This window comes from Danio aesculapii, chromosome 6 (genome assembly GCF_903798145.1).
Source record: "Danio aesculapii chromosome 6, fDanAes4.1, whole genome shotgun sequence".
Classification (NCBI taxonomy): Eukaryota; Metazoa; Chordata; class Actinopteri; order Cypriniformes; family Danionidae; genus Danio; species Danio aesculapii.
Window position 1 is genome coordinate 55,935,443 of NC_079440.1, and position 17,878 is coordinate 55,953,320.

General features: G+C 37.0%; 1 protein-coding gene across 1 annotated transcript; it reads left to right on the forward strand.

Annotated features, from left to right (window-relative positions):
- Positions 1-2,458: 2,458 nt before the first annotated feature.
- Positions 2,459-13,264, forward strand: cysltr3 (cysteinyl leukotriene receptor 3). The gene is made up of 2 exons (XM_056460566.1): positions 2,459-2,631; positions 7,641-13,264. The coding sequence occupies exons 1-2, from the start codon at positions 2,625-2,627 to the stop codon at positions 8,810-8,812; spliced, it is 1,179 nt and encodes a 392-aa protein (XP_056316541.1). The 5' UTR covers positions 2,459-2,624; the 3' UTR covers positions 8,813-13,264.
- The last annotated feature ends 4,614 nt before the right edge of the window (positions 13,265-17,878 follow it).

Genomic DNA, 17,878 nt, shown 5'->3' on the forward strand with positions numbered 1-17,878 from the left:
CCTTCCAGGCACAACCCAACACTGGGAAACACCCATACACTCTTGCATTCACACACATACTACAGCCAATTTAGCTCACCCAATTTACCTGTACCCAATTTAATGAATCAATTATATCTGGTTCTAACATAATAATCTGAAGTCTGGTTCAAAATTTGTTTAAATTTTGGACATATTGTGTCAAAGGTTTTTACAGAGGTGATTTTTGGAATCTAAATCTCTCTGTAGTTCAGAAAAAACTGTGAAAGTGTGAACAGACATAATGTTAAAGTTTGCTGTAGCTAGTGCTCCTGAAGGGAAGATTTATGGCTCAGTGCAAGAGAGAGAAAATGACCTTCAAAAATATGTATTACAAGTTCAACACTGAACATTCTGTCAGCATTTATGCACAATTTCCTTGTTCCTCTCCTGTTTCAGTTTCTTTATTCTGTTGAACACTAGAAGATCTTTTGAAGAAAGCTGAAAACCTGTAACCATTGACTACTATAAAAACATGTACAATGGACGTCAATGGTTTCAGGGTTTCAGCTTTCTTCAAAAGATCTTCTTTAGTGCTTTAGTTCAGCCGAATAAGGATGATGATGATTTTTTTTATTTCATGCCATTTCAGCAACCAAGGTTATGTTCATGACAAGATAATTTCAGTAATAAATATACAATTAAAAACAACAAACAAATGAAAACATAAATTAAATAAGATTTTTACATGACAAAAAAATAATAAAAAAATGTTCCTGGTGTCACTGTTAAAATGTCTTTGAAAGTTCATTTAATAAAAATAAAGCCTTCTGGAATCATTAAAGAGCCCTTAATAAATAATTATTATGGGTTTTTAAAAATGACCTTCCATGTAGTGTGTAACTCAACTCTAAGTGAAGTGAAATATTTAGCTAAGGCTTAAATCTGAAAGTGCACCGTGTTTAAAACTATTGATTCATCTACAAAAGAGTCGACTCATCGTGTTTCAAATGAATCGTCTTGATAACGGGTCTTTAGCAGTGCCGGCGTGATGTGGATACAGAATGTAAGCCCCGCCCATTTGTAAAAAAAAAAATTGACTCCCCCCCCACCCGGCCCCACCCACAAACACAGTAGCAAAGAAGAAGAACACTGTAGCAGATGCCGATTGAATCATGTCGCAAAGACGTTGTGCTCAGCCGGACAGTATTGGTGTTAAGTGTTAGAGAAAGTAAGTGTTATTTTCCACACCCAAAGATGAAACTGTGAAGAGTCAATGGTTGTGGGTGGGGGGAGGGGGGAGGGGGGTGTTTGAAATTACAGATTTTTTTTGGGAGAAATAACAAAACGGGAGGGTGGCGGGAGATGGGTCTGAAATATGGGAGACTCCCGGGAAAAACAGGAGTGTTGGCAGGTATACTCACACATACACTATGTCCTCTGACTACTTCAGCATAGTTTATAAGTCGTGGTGGTCTTTCTGTCTTGCGCTGAACGCTGTCAACCAATCGCAACAGACAGTCATCGGTCCAATTAGGGCAGATATAGCTTTGTGCTAAGGAGGGGTTTGGGAACAAATGAATTGCTGAACGAATCATTTGGGAGTCACTGGGATAATTAGGTAAAAACAAATGCATATTCTAAGACAATGAAAGTGTATTTTGACCTTGCATCCCTATCAGCCTGTTGTTGGAGACCCCCAAAACCAAAATATGAGCCTTTTGAATGTATAATAGGGGCTCTTTAAAAGCAGTAGAATTTGTTTAATCGAATAAAGAAACTTACAAAGGTTTGAAACTACTTGTAAATAGTAAATAATTTTTCATTTTTGGGTGAATTATCCCTTTAAATCTATACAGACACAAACTGATAAGTTAGCATACAATAAAATAAACACTTCAGAGTGTTTATTAGAGATATTTATGAAGAGACAAACATCTAAAAATAAAAATGACAGATGCATAAAACAGTTTTGCCTGCAGTGCCTTCCCTTGTTTGTTGTTGCTTAGTTTTAGACTATTATCTACCCTTTATTATGAGGCATATACCCTATAATAAAACACATGCTTTTTATAAATGGGATTACGCAATTACCCTTCAAGCGAATTACACGTTATACCTGCCCTGAGAAACATCCAAAGGGAAAACAATCCTCGAAGGTGTGGTTTCACAAGAAATATTTAGGGGGTTTCGGATTCAAATAAAGGAATCGATTCGTTCGAGCTGCACAAATTAGCTGGTTAAGTTTAAATAAGTAAACTTTCGAAAACACAGTTTACATTGATTTTATTTAACATATAAAATTGCGTTGCTCACCACAACACTTTTAATTATATCACGTCAAATCCTGTGTATTTTGTTTTCCTGCGATGCGCGAATCGATTCGTTTGAATCACTGAGCCAATCTACAAAAAGATTCGAGACGCGAGTCGTACACCAGTCACCGCGACAACTATTGGAGAGTTTGGTGTACTTCGTGTACTTCGGGCGACTTTATAATTAAAGATGGGACACACGAGCACGGAGGCAGTCCTCTTCATGAGCACCATAAAGGAAGCAGACACTTGAAACTGTCGAGAGAGGAACACTTTGTGTTGCATAACATTGTGGTATTAAAATTCTGACATCAGTCCGCTGATGGTGAAGAGGAGGATGACCAAGAGAAGATGACAGGTGAGTTAAACTCGCATTATATGTTATTAAATCAACTTTATATGATATATATAGAAAAATACACAAAAAGTATAATAAGAGTAATCTTTTTTTAATAACGCATGACTTAGGCTACCATAAATATATTTCTGAAATGCAATAATAAAAAATAGAGTCATTAAAACGACGTATAAGGACAATATTTCTTATTTGTTTTTACATTAATTAATTTACTCTAAGATCTTGCGAATAATTTGATCTAAAAAAACCTAGACTTTAAACTTTACTCTGTGGTGATAAATTAATCTTGAAAGTGACTTCAAGTGTATGAATACTATTTCAATACTACATCAAAGTGTAAAACATGATGTAGTAGTAGCCTACTTTTAGTGCAAACCTGGCTAAAACCAGCCTCGCTGCAATCTTGAAAGTACATTCAAGTGTATGAATACTATTTCAATACCACATTAAAGTATAAAAACATGATGTAGTAGCCTACCTTTTGTAAACCTGGTTAAAACCAGCTACATTGCAATCTTGAAAGTACATTCAAGTGTATGAATACTATTTCAATACCACATTAAAGTATAAAAACATGATGTAGTAGCCTACCTTTTGTAAACCTGGTTAAAACCAGCTACATTGCAATCTTGAAAGTACATTCAAGTGTATGAATACTATTTCAATACCACATTAAAGTATAAAAACATGATGTAGTAGCCTATTTTTTAGTACAAACCTGTTTAAAACCAGCTACATTGCAATCTTGAAAGTACATTCAAGTGTATGAATACTATTTCAATACCACTTTAAAGTATAAAAACATCATGTAGTAGCCTACTTTTAGTACAAACCTGGTTAAAACCAGCTACATTGCAATCTTGAAAGTACATTCAAGTATATGAATACTATTTCAATACCACATTAAAGTTTAAGAACATGATGTAGTAGCCTACCTTTAGTAAACCTGGTTAAAAACAGCTACATTGCATTTCCAGTTCATCTACTAATTTTACAAAAGCTTAACCAAACCAGTCTAGCACCTGAAATTTGTTTTTAAAAAATCATATTAATAATTAACAATGGCTTGCATGCCTGTTTTGTGTTTTTCATCGAGTGTCTATTCACAGCTGTCATTTGAATATTCTTAGTGACCAACTGTTTTCATTTCACTCGCTGAATTTTCCTTTGCATATGTTTTGCATATGAACCACGGACGAGACTACTGGAAACAACAGACTTCTTGATAAAATAACGATGTTTGATTAAGTAGGAAAAAATAACATCATCACAATTTTAAACTTTATGAAATCCCCTTTTTTGTAGTTCTATACACACAGTTAATGCATTTTAATATTTCAATATTCAACCAAAAATTATATAAAATCTTACAAGACAATGGTTGCTATAAACACAGCTCAAGTAACTCTATACTGTAGGCTGTGTATTGAACTTCCATGGAAATTATTAATAAATATTTAACCTAAAAAGCCAAAGGGGGATTTGTAAACTTAAGAAACACACAGCTCTTTCCTGGTTTAGTCAGCTATTGTTGGTCAATGGCTTAACTACAGTAAATACTTAATTCCTAATGTTTTAATAAGTATTTTTCACACCACATAGGACTCACATTCATAAAAACGCAAACACATGCAAAAGAGTTTTTACTCAAATTTACTGCGTACAACAATTCAGGTTGTGTGACCTGCAAATTTGCATTCCCAAGAGTTGCTCGAGGACAACAACCTGGCCTCTTAGTAATAAAGTTTGCTGAATAATATAGAATTTAACATTTAGAATTGATTATCTGTGTTTCAGTAGCCAGCAAAACCAAATGCATTAATAATGCAGTATGCTTATAAAGTCTATGTGTCACGATAGGCTGTATGCATAGTGTTTTTCAGCCAGCTTCCGGTGAAAGTGTAATGGGAGCATTTTCAAACAGTATTCATACGGTTCCTTTTATAGCATCGATGTTGTAATGTAATTAAAATACATTCAGTTAATTAGACTTAAGGGGTGACACAGTGGCCCAGTGGTTAGCACTGTCGTCTCACAGCAAAAAGGTCGCTGGTTTGAGACCCGGCTGGGTCAGTTGACATTTCTGTGTGGAGTTTGCATGTTCTCCCCATGTTGCTGTAGGTTTCCTCCAGGGGCTCCGGTTTCCCCCACAGTCCAAACACAGCTGTAGAAAACATATGCTGGAATAGTTGGAGGTTCATTCCAATGGGGCGACCCCTGATGAGTAAAGGGACTAAACTAAAGGAAAATTAACTAATAAATAGATGGCTAGCGCCATCAGTAGCAGCAGGCTTGCACAGAAACTCCATGGAAAATACTAGGGTTAAATAAATTGTCATATTTTAAAGACATGGCGGGTAAAAAAATGGAATTTAATGCAGTGCTTCTTGTCCGATCTGAGACCCACTTTATAGACCATTTCAAGAACGTAAACGATAACAAATGCGATGCCATGACGTTGCATAGGTCTGGTCCCAAAGCATTTCTGGTGCTCCATTTTTAAATCCCAAACCTGTCAAAACAAAATGACTAGCGCATACTCTTTAAGTCTAGCTATAACAGAGCCGAAAAGATATTTACGAAAGCTAACAACTGATAATGGCGTGGAATTACCAGACCCCTTAAATCATACACTGAGGTGACAACTTTTCACCCAGAATATAATGGTTTATCATTATCTGGTTGATACCGAGTGCGTCTACACGAGAGAAGCCGTAAAAGCGTATCGTAGTGTGGATGCCTACCATTACTTCCTTAGCGGAAAGGTTGGAAACATGTTCATTTAATGTGGATGATGTTTAAATTGTGTTCGGCGAGGTTGGAGCAAGTCAAATGCTTTCAAAAATGTACTGTGCTTTAAGGCTGTGCGATTAATCATAATAAAATCGCAATCGCGATTTGACATGTTGCGATTAGGTAATAGAGCAAGAGGCTGCGATATGAAATATATAGAATTTAATTTCCCCCACCCAGTCTTACTAGCCAATTGAGTGGGCACACCTTTGTTCTGCCCAATCAGAATTGCGCAATCAACCTATGCGGAAAGCCCACAATAAAAAAAAACAAACAGGAAAGCGCGGACAAGTGGGATGATTGCGTCTGCCGCTTCAGAAGCATTGATTCAAATTCATATCAAAGAAAAACAGCCTGTCGGTAACATGGGAATTTTTTGGTTTCCAAGTCACAGACACCGATCAAAAACAGGTCATTTATAAGAGCTGTCACAGAATTGTTGCCACAGCACGAGGAAATACAACAACCAGCACCTAAAAAAGCACCACAGGCGGCTATATGAGGAGTGTCTTGCTAAAAAGTCAACTGAAAGTATTGCCAGTGACACTCAATCTAGTAGCAAGCAACAGCAAAGTACAATTCCAGAGTTGATTGCAACTGTTACACCATATGAAAAAACATCACAAAGACCGTATCTCACTACTGTTTGCTCTAGAGAAAAATTAGTGTTTAATTTCTGAATATTTATAAACAAATTTGAATAAAAGTTGAAGTTAATATCTTTTCAATTCATTTTTAATGAACACTCACTGCATTTTAGAAATCGAATTTGCAATATCTGTTAATAAAGTCGCAATTAGATATTTTCCCCAAATCGCACAGCTCTTAGTTTGTTGCTAAAGTGACGAGGAGGTTATTAGTGGTGATTGCACTTGCATGGCCGGGTAGGTCTGTATGTCTATGCAAAAAATAAATCACATTGCAAATTGAATTCTATTGTATTGCTGTGTTCCATCATACTTTATTGCATACATATTTAATTTATATGTTTTGATTTTGTGTGCGTGTGTGGTTAGGATAGGTGAAGTGTGTAGTCTTGTGTTGCTGCAATACTTGTTGCGGTGGACATCTTAATCGCCAAAAAATGCAATAATATTACTGTGTACAAATCATCAATAATCGCTGTTCATAACGTGCGCGCTACCTAACCAGAAACATACAAGAAACAAAAACGTCACTTCCATATGTGAACGAATAGCCATTGAAATGGTCTATATCAGTGGTTCTCAACCTTTTTATCACTGCAGACTGGTCAACACTTGACAATTCTACAGTGGACCGGGGGTGATGGGTTGTTCGTAGGTTGAAGGTTGCTAGGCGACCATCAACCATTTTCTCAGAGGAAGACAAGCTGACAAAACATTGCTGTCACTCTGATACAAGTTTTATTTTTGGAAAAAATGACAAAGCACTGCAGTGTTTGGGTGTTCTGTGTTTGTCTGAGATTATTAGTCTTACCAAAATGTGCATATTCCATACATGCTGGAGCTAATCGTCAGTTCTTGTCACGTGATTACGGTACGGTTGCACAGCCATGGTGAATTCACATGATTTGTTGACAAATGGGTTGTGGATCCATTCCTCGGCAGTTCCTCAAGACGTCTGTTTCTTACTCATTTTGCTGCTTGTGGGCTAAATTTGGGCGCTTAAGTGACTGAGATGTAACCGAGGAGAATATTGTGATTTTTTTTTAATAAAACACTTTGTCAGTGCCAATAGCCTGGTGGTACTGTGCGCTGACATATAGCACCGACATGCTCACGGCGACCCAAGTTCGATTACCGGCTTGAGGTTCTTTGCCAATCCTTCTGCTCCTAATGCTTTCCTGTCTGAAATCTCTACTGTCCTATATCATAATAAAGGTGAAAACCCTAAAAATTATTATAAAAATAAAAGACTTTTCAAAATAAAGGATCGTTCAGACTCAGATAATAAATAAAATGGAAATAATGTTTTTTTCGTGCAGCCCGGTACCAAATGATCGACGGACCGGTACCAGTTCGCAGACCAATGGTTGAGGACCACTGGTCCATATCATATATCAATCAGGCAGTAAGGATTACTGATTATTAAAGAAATCAGATCTTAAACATGGTGATTTTGTAACGGAAAGTTCACTGGAAGCTCTTGGGCTGGCTGACTGAAAATTAAAAGTCTGTGTGCATATACCCCATTGTTGATTTGTAATTGTTTATCTTTTTTTTTTTTGTTTCCAGCTGCTGCGTTCACACCAGAACTTACTCTGGGGCTCAACATCACCCAAAACCCTTGCAACAGAAGCCAGAACTGCGGGGAAAGCGAAGACTTCAAATATTTGGCGTACACCATTACATACAGCATCGTATTCCCGATTGGATTCATCAGCAACTCTGTGGCTCTGTATGTCTTCCTGTGTCTCACCCAGAAGAAGACGGCCAACACTGTGTTTATGATTAACTTGGCCATTTCAGATGTCGGCTTCTCATTGACGCTGCCCTTCCGCCTGGTCTACTACTTTAAGGGCGCTTTATGGGAATTCCCAGACTGGTTTTGCCGCTGGTGTGTGTTTTCCTTTTACCTCAACCTTTACACGAGCGTTTTGTTTCTTACAGGGCTCAGTGTGCTACGCTACCTAGCCGTGGTTCACCCTATGCGCAATAAGTCGCTGATCACTACACGGCGAGCTGTCATAGGATGTTTAGTGATCTGGATTTTTGTGGCGCTCTTGTCTACGCCGTTCCTCATGTCAGGTACTTTAAAACGGGATAACAAGACACGCTGCTTTGAACCTAGAAACAGCAACTCATGGAATCGCTTATTTATTTTGAACTATGTGGGGGTTTTGTTTGGATTCATCCTTCCGTTTATTACGATATTAGGCTGCTATGGAAGCATCATCTTCAAACTCATCAATGGACCACAAAGTAAAATAGGAAATCGAAAGAGAAAGACAAAAACTCGGCGAAGGGCCGTGTATTTGATTGCAGTTGTGCTGAGCACATTCCTGCTGTGTTTCCTACCATACCACGTCATCCGCACCGTCCATCTTCACGCCAAAGTCGTATGCAAGCCCTGCCAGGTCATCAAGTATCACCTACAAATCCTGGTCATCTCACTGTGCATGGCGGCGTCCAACAGTTGCTTCAATCCTCTACTCTACTACTTTGCAGGGGAAACTTTCCGGACATCCTTCCGTAGAGCGTCTTTACGAGGGACGGTCAGTTCGTTCGCTCAGAGTAGTTTTTACCAATCTTTTCGACGACGGAGCCAATCGGGCACCTTGCAGAGGACGAGGCACCAAAGCTTTACCTTCGCACGCAGATCCTCTTTTTGTCACGCTATAAAGGAAAAGACGCCTCACGATTGCATGTCTGAACAGAAATTCACACTGACTCAAGAAAAGCATTGAAGACGGCAGTGATTGGGAGTAGTGAAAGACTAATGCGGTGGAACAAATCAGAGCGTACGGATGCTTTTGTTGACTTGAATAAAAGCAACTCTACTCCATTTAAAACACTGAAATACGAAAGGACAAAATGGGTGCTGCTTCGATTATTTATGTATTCAGCAAAGACTTTTGCTCAAAGCAAGACTTGTTGAAATGGGGTATATGCACAGCTAGTAGCTGTGTCCAAAATTGCATACTTCCATACTATAAATTACGCTAAAAACAGTTTACGAGTTGAGTAGTATGTCTGAATTCATAGAATCGAATAACAGTATGCGAGAAGTACCCGGTTGACCTACTACTTCCGGTGAGATTCTGAAGTGCGCATCAGATGGATGCTACGCTATCCAATGATGCACCGCAGGAGAATTCATGAATGGGAGTAAAGCGACGCAGATGACGCTGGTAGGTCACCTGATAATAACAAAATGGCTGATGTAGTATGTCCGAGTTACATTCATACTACTGACATTCATACTGTTTAGAACAGGAGTGTCCAAACTCGGTCCTGGAGGGCCGGTGTCCTACATATTTTAGTTCCCAATTAAACACACCTGAACCAGCTAATCAAGCTCTTTCTATGTATACACAAAACTACCAGGCTGGTGTGTTGAAGGAAGTTGGAACTAAACTATGCAGGACACGGCCCTCCAGGACCGAGTTTGGGCACCCCTGGTATAGAACATACTTTTCTAATGGCCGAGTAGTATGTTTGCATTTAAATGCAGTACCTACTGAGTAGTAGGCGATTTCGGATGTAGCCAGTGTTTTTCACCCACCAATAAACTTCCGATAAAAGATTAGCATAGACTAACCATGTTCCGTTAACATTTTGCTATTCAGCAAACTCAAACGACCACCACTCCATCATTGAAAGCCAGATAAGCATGTTTGTGTGATCATTCTCTGGGTGAATACCCAGTGTACTTTCTAAATTTTGATTGATGTCTTTTGGACCAGTAGTTTTTGAGAAAAGATGGGAAAAGTATTGCCTACGCATGTTTATGGAAGACGATAGGTATTAACAGTTTTCCGTACATGACGGGGCGCATATAACTTCACAAAGCAAACTTAATGAATTTTCTCTGAAACATATGGTAGAAGGGTCTCTGTTGTGCTCGGGGGTGAAAGAGTGAGAATTAAAGATAACACAGATATATAGCTTGTCTATGTAAGTATTTATTCAGAGATTAGAGTCTGTATGGAACATCATTGTGTACGAAACATGGTTTGTCTACGTTAATATGACTATTTTCAATTTCACATAGTTCATTTTACAGCATCGATGTTGTAATGTCATCAAAAAATAATCAATTAAACAGACTTATTGCATTCATTTAGTTGTTCAAGTGCAAAACGAGATGAAAAGCTGTTTAAATGCAAGCACCATAATGAGCAGCAGGCGATCGCTAACACTCCATTGAAAATACTGTGGTAAAATAAATTGTCATAATTTAAAGTCATGGTGCAAAACAATGGAATTGAATGCAGTGCTTCTTGTACATTCTAAGACCCACTATATATTGTATATCAATCAGTCAGTGAAGATTATTGATGTTTAAAAAAAAACAGATCTTAAATATGGTGATTGTGTAATGGCATGACAGTTCACCGAAAGAGCCTGAGCTGGTTTACTGAAAATTAAAAATCTTGTGGATATACACCATTGCAGATTTATGCCCTATTTGGGATTATTTAAACCCATGATATTCGCATAGCAAGTACCACATGCTGTATTTTAAGCTACAGACATGCTGGGGTTAAATTCATCCAGGTACAATCAGTTTATTCTCATTAAAGAACCGTTCTGAAGTGCATTCCCAAATGAAAGTGTCAATAGACTGATTTCACGCAACCGCCATTTTTAAAAGTGAAATCGAGGCTGCAGTGGGAAGAAACCCGGAAGTATCATTGGAAGTTACATTGGAACGTTGTGTACTTGGCTGTATATCTTATCAGCGAAGAAAAAGTGACACAAATTTATCATTTCACCACCTTCCGAGTGACCCGAAGGTCCGTTCTGAATAAATGGTGAAAATAAAAAGGCATATCAGAGCTCATTTTCAGCTAAGTTAAGAGAAATGGCACTAGTTAGCTAACATTTTCTTTCCCAAACACACATTTTAGACACCTTTATCAAACTCGAGGACTGCAGTGTTTTATCGCTCACCAGGTTACATAGGCTGAAGCAGGAAAGCATTCCCACGGTGTTTAACTGATGCTATGAACTGAAGCCTATAGGAGGACACTTGAGCATATTACTCTTACAGAGATTGTGATGTTGTTTGATGCTAAATTGCTTTTTAATTGTTTAAATTAAACTTACTGAATGATATTAAAGTGATGTTTACACCATTTCTGCATTTTGAAATCTCGGTAACAGCTGGAGGTTTATAGTCCACAGCATGTTACTGCAATGTTTACAGTGCTGGCCCTATACTTCCGGGTTTCTTCCCACCGCAGCCTCGCTTTAGATCTTTAAAATGGCGGCCGCGTGAAATAAGCGTATGGGACTATATGCGGAATTCAGAAAGGCACGTTTTTAGTGACACTAGTGGCCATTCAGTGAACTGCAGCCAGCAAATCACTGCTTGTCACAGATGCAGGAGAATGAATGTCATTTAATGCCCTGATATACGCACCATTAACTTCTTTATCACGCTTTAATTACAAAAACAAATAACTAGTACCCGTTTGGAGCAATGCAGATGTCATCCACACTGCTGAAAGGCAACATTTAGATGAATATGTAAATTTGTGTTGCGCACTTTCCTCTCAGTAACAAAATAAACATGCCACAAACATGAGAAAACAGTAGTTAAGAAAGCAACCGATCATTAAAACGTGGCTCTTTAATTACCAGCATCACGTTAACAGATTACAATTTTTAAACAATTGATTAAATTGATATAACTGAGACAGATTGATATGGCTTCATAATTATTTTACATCAAAAAATATTTGTACATGGATCAGAGGATGGAAGAGAGGCTCTTGAGTGCGTCTTTTTGAAGTTCACAAAAAAAAAAAATCCCAAATGTGAATTGAGTGCGTTTCCATCAAGTTTTTAGAGTGGCTGACTGTAGTATTGGTAACCTAGCAACCAACAGAAAACATAGCAAGCATATTGTAGACAGCTGATACATGCTGAGATAGCTGTCATGCGGTTATAACTTTCGCTGTTATGCCATGGTCACACTAGAGTTTAAGCATGCGAAATTCTATCGTACGGTGAAAAGGGGCGGGGTTAAACAAGATGATTTGACATTGAAAAAAGCAAGAGATTGGTCCATATTTTACATTTTTGTTCAGAGAGATGTTTTGATCTTTGATTGGTCTCGTGCAGCCATGTGATGCGATTTCACAGATCATACTTCAAGCTTGATCTTTCCAATGCAACGAACTGCGAAACTGGTTGTCTGGTCTGTTGCATTCGCGTGCTTATAAATGGAAGTCTATGTGGCGAAAAGTGTAGTGTGACCGCGACTTTAGAGTTTATTTGGCAAATACATTTCCATCTCCCATTATCAGAATTAACACCTTTTTCGACTAAAACCACCTCAAGCGAATGTAAAAACATTTTTTGTGTGTGAATTAAGGGATGTTCATTTAAAATTTGCCATTTCTATCACTCGTTTCTCATGCAATATACTTAAAAATGTGCTTTAGAGTAAAGAATAACTCAGATATAGATTAGGCAGAAACCTAGGAAGTCATATCAGTGATGTCATCCGTTTATCCGGGGCCGGGTCGCAGGGGCAGCAGTCTTAGGAGAGAACTCCAGACTTCCCTCTCCCCAGACTCCTCCCAGGTAACAGAGCTCCTTACCCCAGGTGGAGGAGTTCAAGTATCTTGGAGTTTTGTTCACGAGTGAGGGAAGGATGGAGCGTGAGATTGACAGCCGGATCGGTGCAGCGGCAGCAGTAATGTGGTCCATGTACCGGTCCGTTGTGGCAAAGAAGGAGCTGAGTTGAAAGGCAAAGCTCTCGATTTACCGGTCAATCTATGTTCCTACTCTCACCTATGGTCATGAGCTTTGGGTCATGATTGAAAGGACAAAATCTCGGATACAAGTGACCGAAATGAGTTAAAAAAAAAAAAAACCTAGGAAGTCTTGTATTTAAAATTTTGTTATAAGCTGTTATTTCATTATGAGCTGTTTCAATTGGACAAAAATGTATTTATTTGATGAAAATTCTTCCACACAGTCGTTTTCAATAATCTAAAGAAACATTTTTACTGTAAAAGAAAGACATTTGTTCAATGGAAATGAAGTTAAATGTTCGTCTACAACCAAAACTGCCTTTGAAATCAATTAAACAAGAATACAATAGTCGCTATCCATGCCAGATAAAAAGAAAAAAAACAAGAAAAAAAAGACATAACTTACACATAGAACTTTAAAACTGTGAATCTCAGGTAAATAAATGAAAATAATACTAATATTATAGCTATATATATATATATATATATATATATATATATATATATATATATATATATATATAGTTTTACTGCCACTCTGTTTATTTATCAATAAACACAATATGTCCACTAGTGCTACAAACTAATAGTGACAACCGCCTTACATTATGCCCCCTTACGCTTTTTTCCAATAATTACGCCACTGTAACTTAAAATGATGAGTAAAATGATGATTAAGCACAAATTTAGAGTTAAAGCTAATGTCTATAAATACTATAAAATACATTACCCAAAATGAGCTATGATTTAATATATTTAATGCAATTATTACTATTTTAATAACAATTTTACAACCAGTAGATTTGTTAATCAGTATGCTTACTTTAACAAAACTATGTTGAATTGGTGGTTACCATGGATTAACAATAAAACCATTTCATTTGTAGGAAAGCCATGGATAGTTCTAATAAGGGTGAGATGGGTAAAGCATATTTGCACACAAACCATAAATACAGCTAAAACAAGATAAGACTAAATTAAATGAGAAACCCTAAATAAAGACATAAATGAACAACACAGAGGAACAGTGTAAACACAGTAAAACATGGTAATGGAAGTGTGCAGTCTCGGTGAATGTAAAGAGTCATATCTAGATGTTCAGTTTTATCATAAACCAGATTGTTGAGGTTTCTTATAGAACAGTGTTTCTCAACCATGTTTCTGGAGGACCACAAGTTCTGCACATTTTCTACACTGTAAAACCCAAAAACTTAATGCAACTCTAACCATTTAAGGAAACCGATTGCAACAAACCATTTAAGCTCAAAAACTAGTCCTAATGAGTACTGTAAACTTAATTCGAGTAAATGAAGCAACTTGAGCGCAGTAAAACCTGATAAATGAAGAAAACTTAAACCAACTGAGTACTGTAAAACCCAATAAGTTAAGGCAACTCAAACCGTTTGAGGAAACCGATTGCTGCAACCATTTGAGTTAAACTAATCTATATGAGTACTGTGAACTTACTCCATTTAAGTTGAAGTAATGAGATATTTAATTAACTCATTACCTTCAACACTGAGTTCTTTGTTTAAATGTGTAGAGTTAACTTTAAGTTCATTTTGAGTTAACTACACTCATTTCATTTGATAAAGTTGACTGTTGGGTTTTACAGTGTATGTCTCCACTACCAAACAATCCTGATCAGACCATCAGCTCATTAGCATAGACTGATAGACCTGTAGTGGGTGTGACAGACAAAGGAAACATCCAAATCCCTCCAGGAATGTAGTTGAGAGACTACTTGTAGAAGATATTTGATAGTAACTCTTTATTTTTATTTTTAAGGACGTTTCGTATGGAAATCTTTGAAATAGGGCACTGGAATAAAAAAAACTGCAGATGGAAATAAAAATAAATATCTTGAAATCGTTTAAATATTGCAGAATGTGTTCAGATGTCTGTTATTAAATGTCAGAGATTACAGACTGAACTCAAACCCATCATCATATGCTTGCAAGACTAATTTATCCAATCTATAATGTCTTAGAGGGGACATATTATGCCCCTGTTTTTAATAAGACTCTATATATAAAGTTTTAGCTAAAAAAACTTCATAAATAATGTTTTATAACTCTTTAAAACTGACCCTTTTAGGCTTTGATCCCAATTGTACCTTTATCGTGACTGTCGCTTTAAATTCAAATGGGGTTGTGCTCTTTCAAAAGAGGGTGGAGCTACAAATGCCTGTGTGTCAGCATAGTGGCAGATTAAAAAACAAAATTTACTTTTTATGCTAATGAGGGAGAGATGGTCACTAGTGGGCGGAGCTTTCCCCCTCTGATGACACGTACAAAGGGAGAATGTCCATTAAAGTGTTTCTCCAGACTGTTTTTATCAAAGTGTGATTATAAAAAATTAATAATTAATACACTTTATCATTAAAAGCTGGTTATAATCACAGACTTTTGCTACACAACTTAAGGCTGATTTATACTTGTGCGTCAAGTGCACGCGTATAGTCCGACGCAGCATTCGCATGGTCGCATACCACTCACGCGCATGCACAAGCTTTGTGATTGGTCGGCTTGGTTTCCGTGATGTGTTAGTGATGCTGAGAGCCGCGGGACAGCAGCGAGCTTCATGGAGCGAGTGCTTACTCAGTTAAAATACTTGGGTTAAAAATACCCCAATATATAACCCAACTACATGTTATTATAGCACCTTCCCAACTATGGGTTATTTTAACCCAATGCATTGGGTTATAAAATGTTATTTATTTTGAGTAAATGCTATTTTTTCCCATTCTGGTATTACTATTGCTACTATTACTAGTACTACTATTAATTTTATAATTATGGCTGTGTAAATAAATAACATACAGTTTACAAAAATATTGAATATGCTTTATTTCCACAATACATTTTAAGCTCCAGACCTTTAGCATGTTTATCCGTTTAATATAGATCGGCTATGAAGCGCGCGTTTGTATCATTAATAATTAATAGTGCTGGTGAAACAGATATAAAAAAATTTATTTAAAAAATAACAACATTATTGCGTTAGAGCTTAAAGAAACTTTATAACGCAAAAACAACATTACATATACATATTAATACAGCTTTTCTGTGTCAGTTAAATCAGTTGTTTAAAAATTTTAGCCCAACTGGCTGAGTTATTAAATAAATAACCCAATAAAGGTTAAAATGAGTCCAACAAAGCACCAAATATTTAACCCAACTGCTTGAGTTATTATTAAATAACCCAATAAAGGTTAAAAATAACCCAACAAAGCACCAAATATTTTTAACTCAACAATTGGGTTAAATAAATAAGGTTTTTTAGAGTGTAGAATTGTTTGGAGTCCAGTGAAGGAGCTCCAGATGGAAACTGGTTTCACTCAACGCAGAAGTATCTCCTAGCAAACAATTTTGTGTTTAATAGACGTCTTATAGACATCTAAACGTATACAGCTTGGCTAAAACAATGCTAAATTTAGACTGTCAGTGAAAATCTAATAGACATCCAAGAATAGACCAAAACTAGACTACTCATCAAATAGACAGATTAGACAAACTTTATATGTGTAGTCATTCATTTCTGTTTACTTGATGACTAGTCTAGGCGGTTCATTCCGCTGTTGGTGACCCCAGACTAATAAAGAAACGAAGCCGAAAAGAAAATGAATGAATGAATGAATGAATGAATGAATGAATGAATGACCAGTCTAGTTTTGGCCAATTCTTAGTCTTTTAGATTTTCGCTGACAACCCAAATTTAGCCTTGTTTTATCCAAGACGACTATGTTTAGATGTCTGTTAGACATCTATTAGACATCTTTTAGAAATAAAAGAAGCTTGCTGGGCAGCCTTTACAAAAGTGATTTTTGCATTTTAGATTCCCTTTAAGGAATATTAAAAGCTGACTTGGTGTCTGTTTATGAACTTTTCCAGACCAGAAATGGATCCATTTGAACAATAACGTCACAGATTTAGTGCAGATTCCAGTGTTTCTGTAGAAGTTTGCAATCTTTGAAATGTTTATCAGCACAATCAGAAATTATTAACTGTATCATTAGATCATACAAGTCCCGAAAAACACTTCCAAGACTTCAAAAGAAACTAGATCTGAGGAATTTCAGTGGAACTTTTGTTGCCTCTGCAGCCAATGTGATTAAAGACGGGAAGAATGTAATATAGACGACTTCTGCTTTAAGGTTTGTTTTTTCCCAGACTGCTTTTATATTCCAGGATAATAAGGTTCATCAGTCTTTTAACTGATGTGAACTATTCCATACATTTTAGCATTGTTGATTTGCAGACTATACTGTGTATTTATTTGATCATCCTCACTGGATAAGCCAGTATTACCTCTGTCCATTCATGAAGAGTTTTTGACATGTTTCATTTTTTATTACAGCTTTTATTGTTTGTTTCCGTTATAAAAACAGCTTGTAAAGTCCGTTTATGCAGCTCTGTGCAAGAAGGTCATATGTGAAGTTCGTTTCAATAAAATTAAAAGACAATATTTGTATTGTTTTATTATTGTGAGTATACCATGACTGAATCGGTTTGACAACCCATGCTAATAGAATAATAATTCATTGTGTATCTACACTACCTGACAAAAGTCTTGTCATCGATCCCAGTTGTAAGAGCAACAAATACTAACTTGACTTCTAGTTGATCATTTGGAAAAGTGGCAGAAGGTAGATTTTTCAGATGAATGATCTTTTGAACTGCATCCCAATCATCAATAATACTGCAGAAGACCTACTGGAACCCACATGGGCCCAAGATACTCATAGAAATCAGTCAAGTTTGGTGAAGGAAAAATCATGGTTTGGGGTTACATTCAGTATGGGGGCGTGCGAGAGATCTGCAGAGTGGATGGCAACATCAACAGCCTGAGGTATCAAGACATTTATGCAGTCCATTACATTACAAACCACAGGAGAGGGCAAATTCTTCAGCAGAATAGCGCTCCTTCTCATACTTGAGCCTGCTGCATGATTGGCCAGCCCAGTCACCAGACATGAACATTATTGAGCATGTCTGGGGTAAGATAAAAGAGGAGGCATTGAAGATGAATCCAAAGAATCTT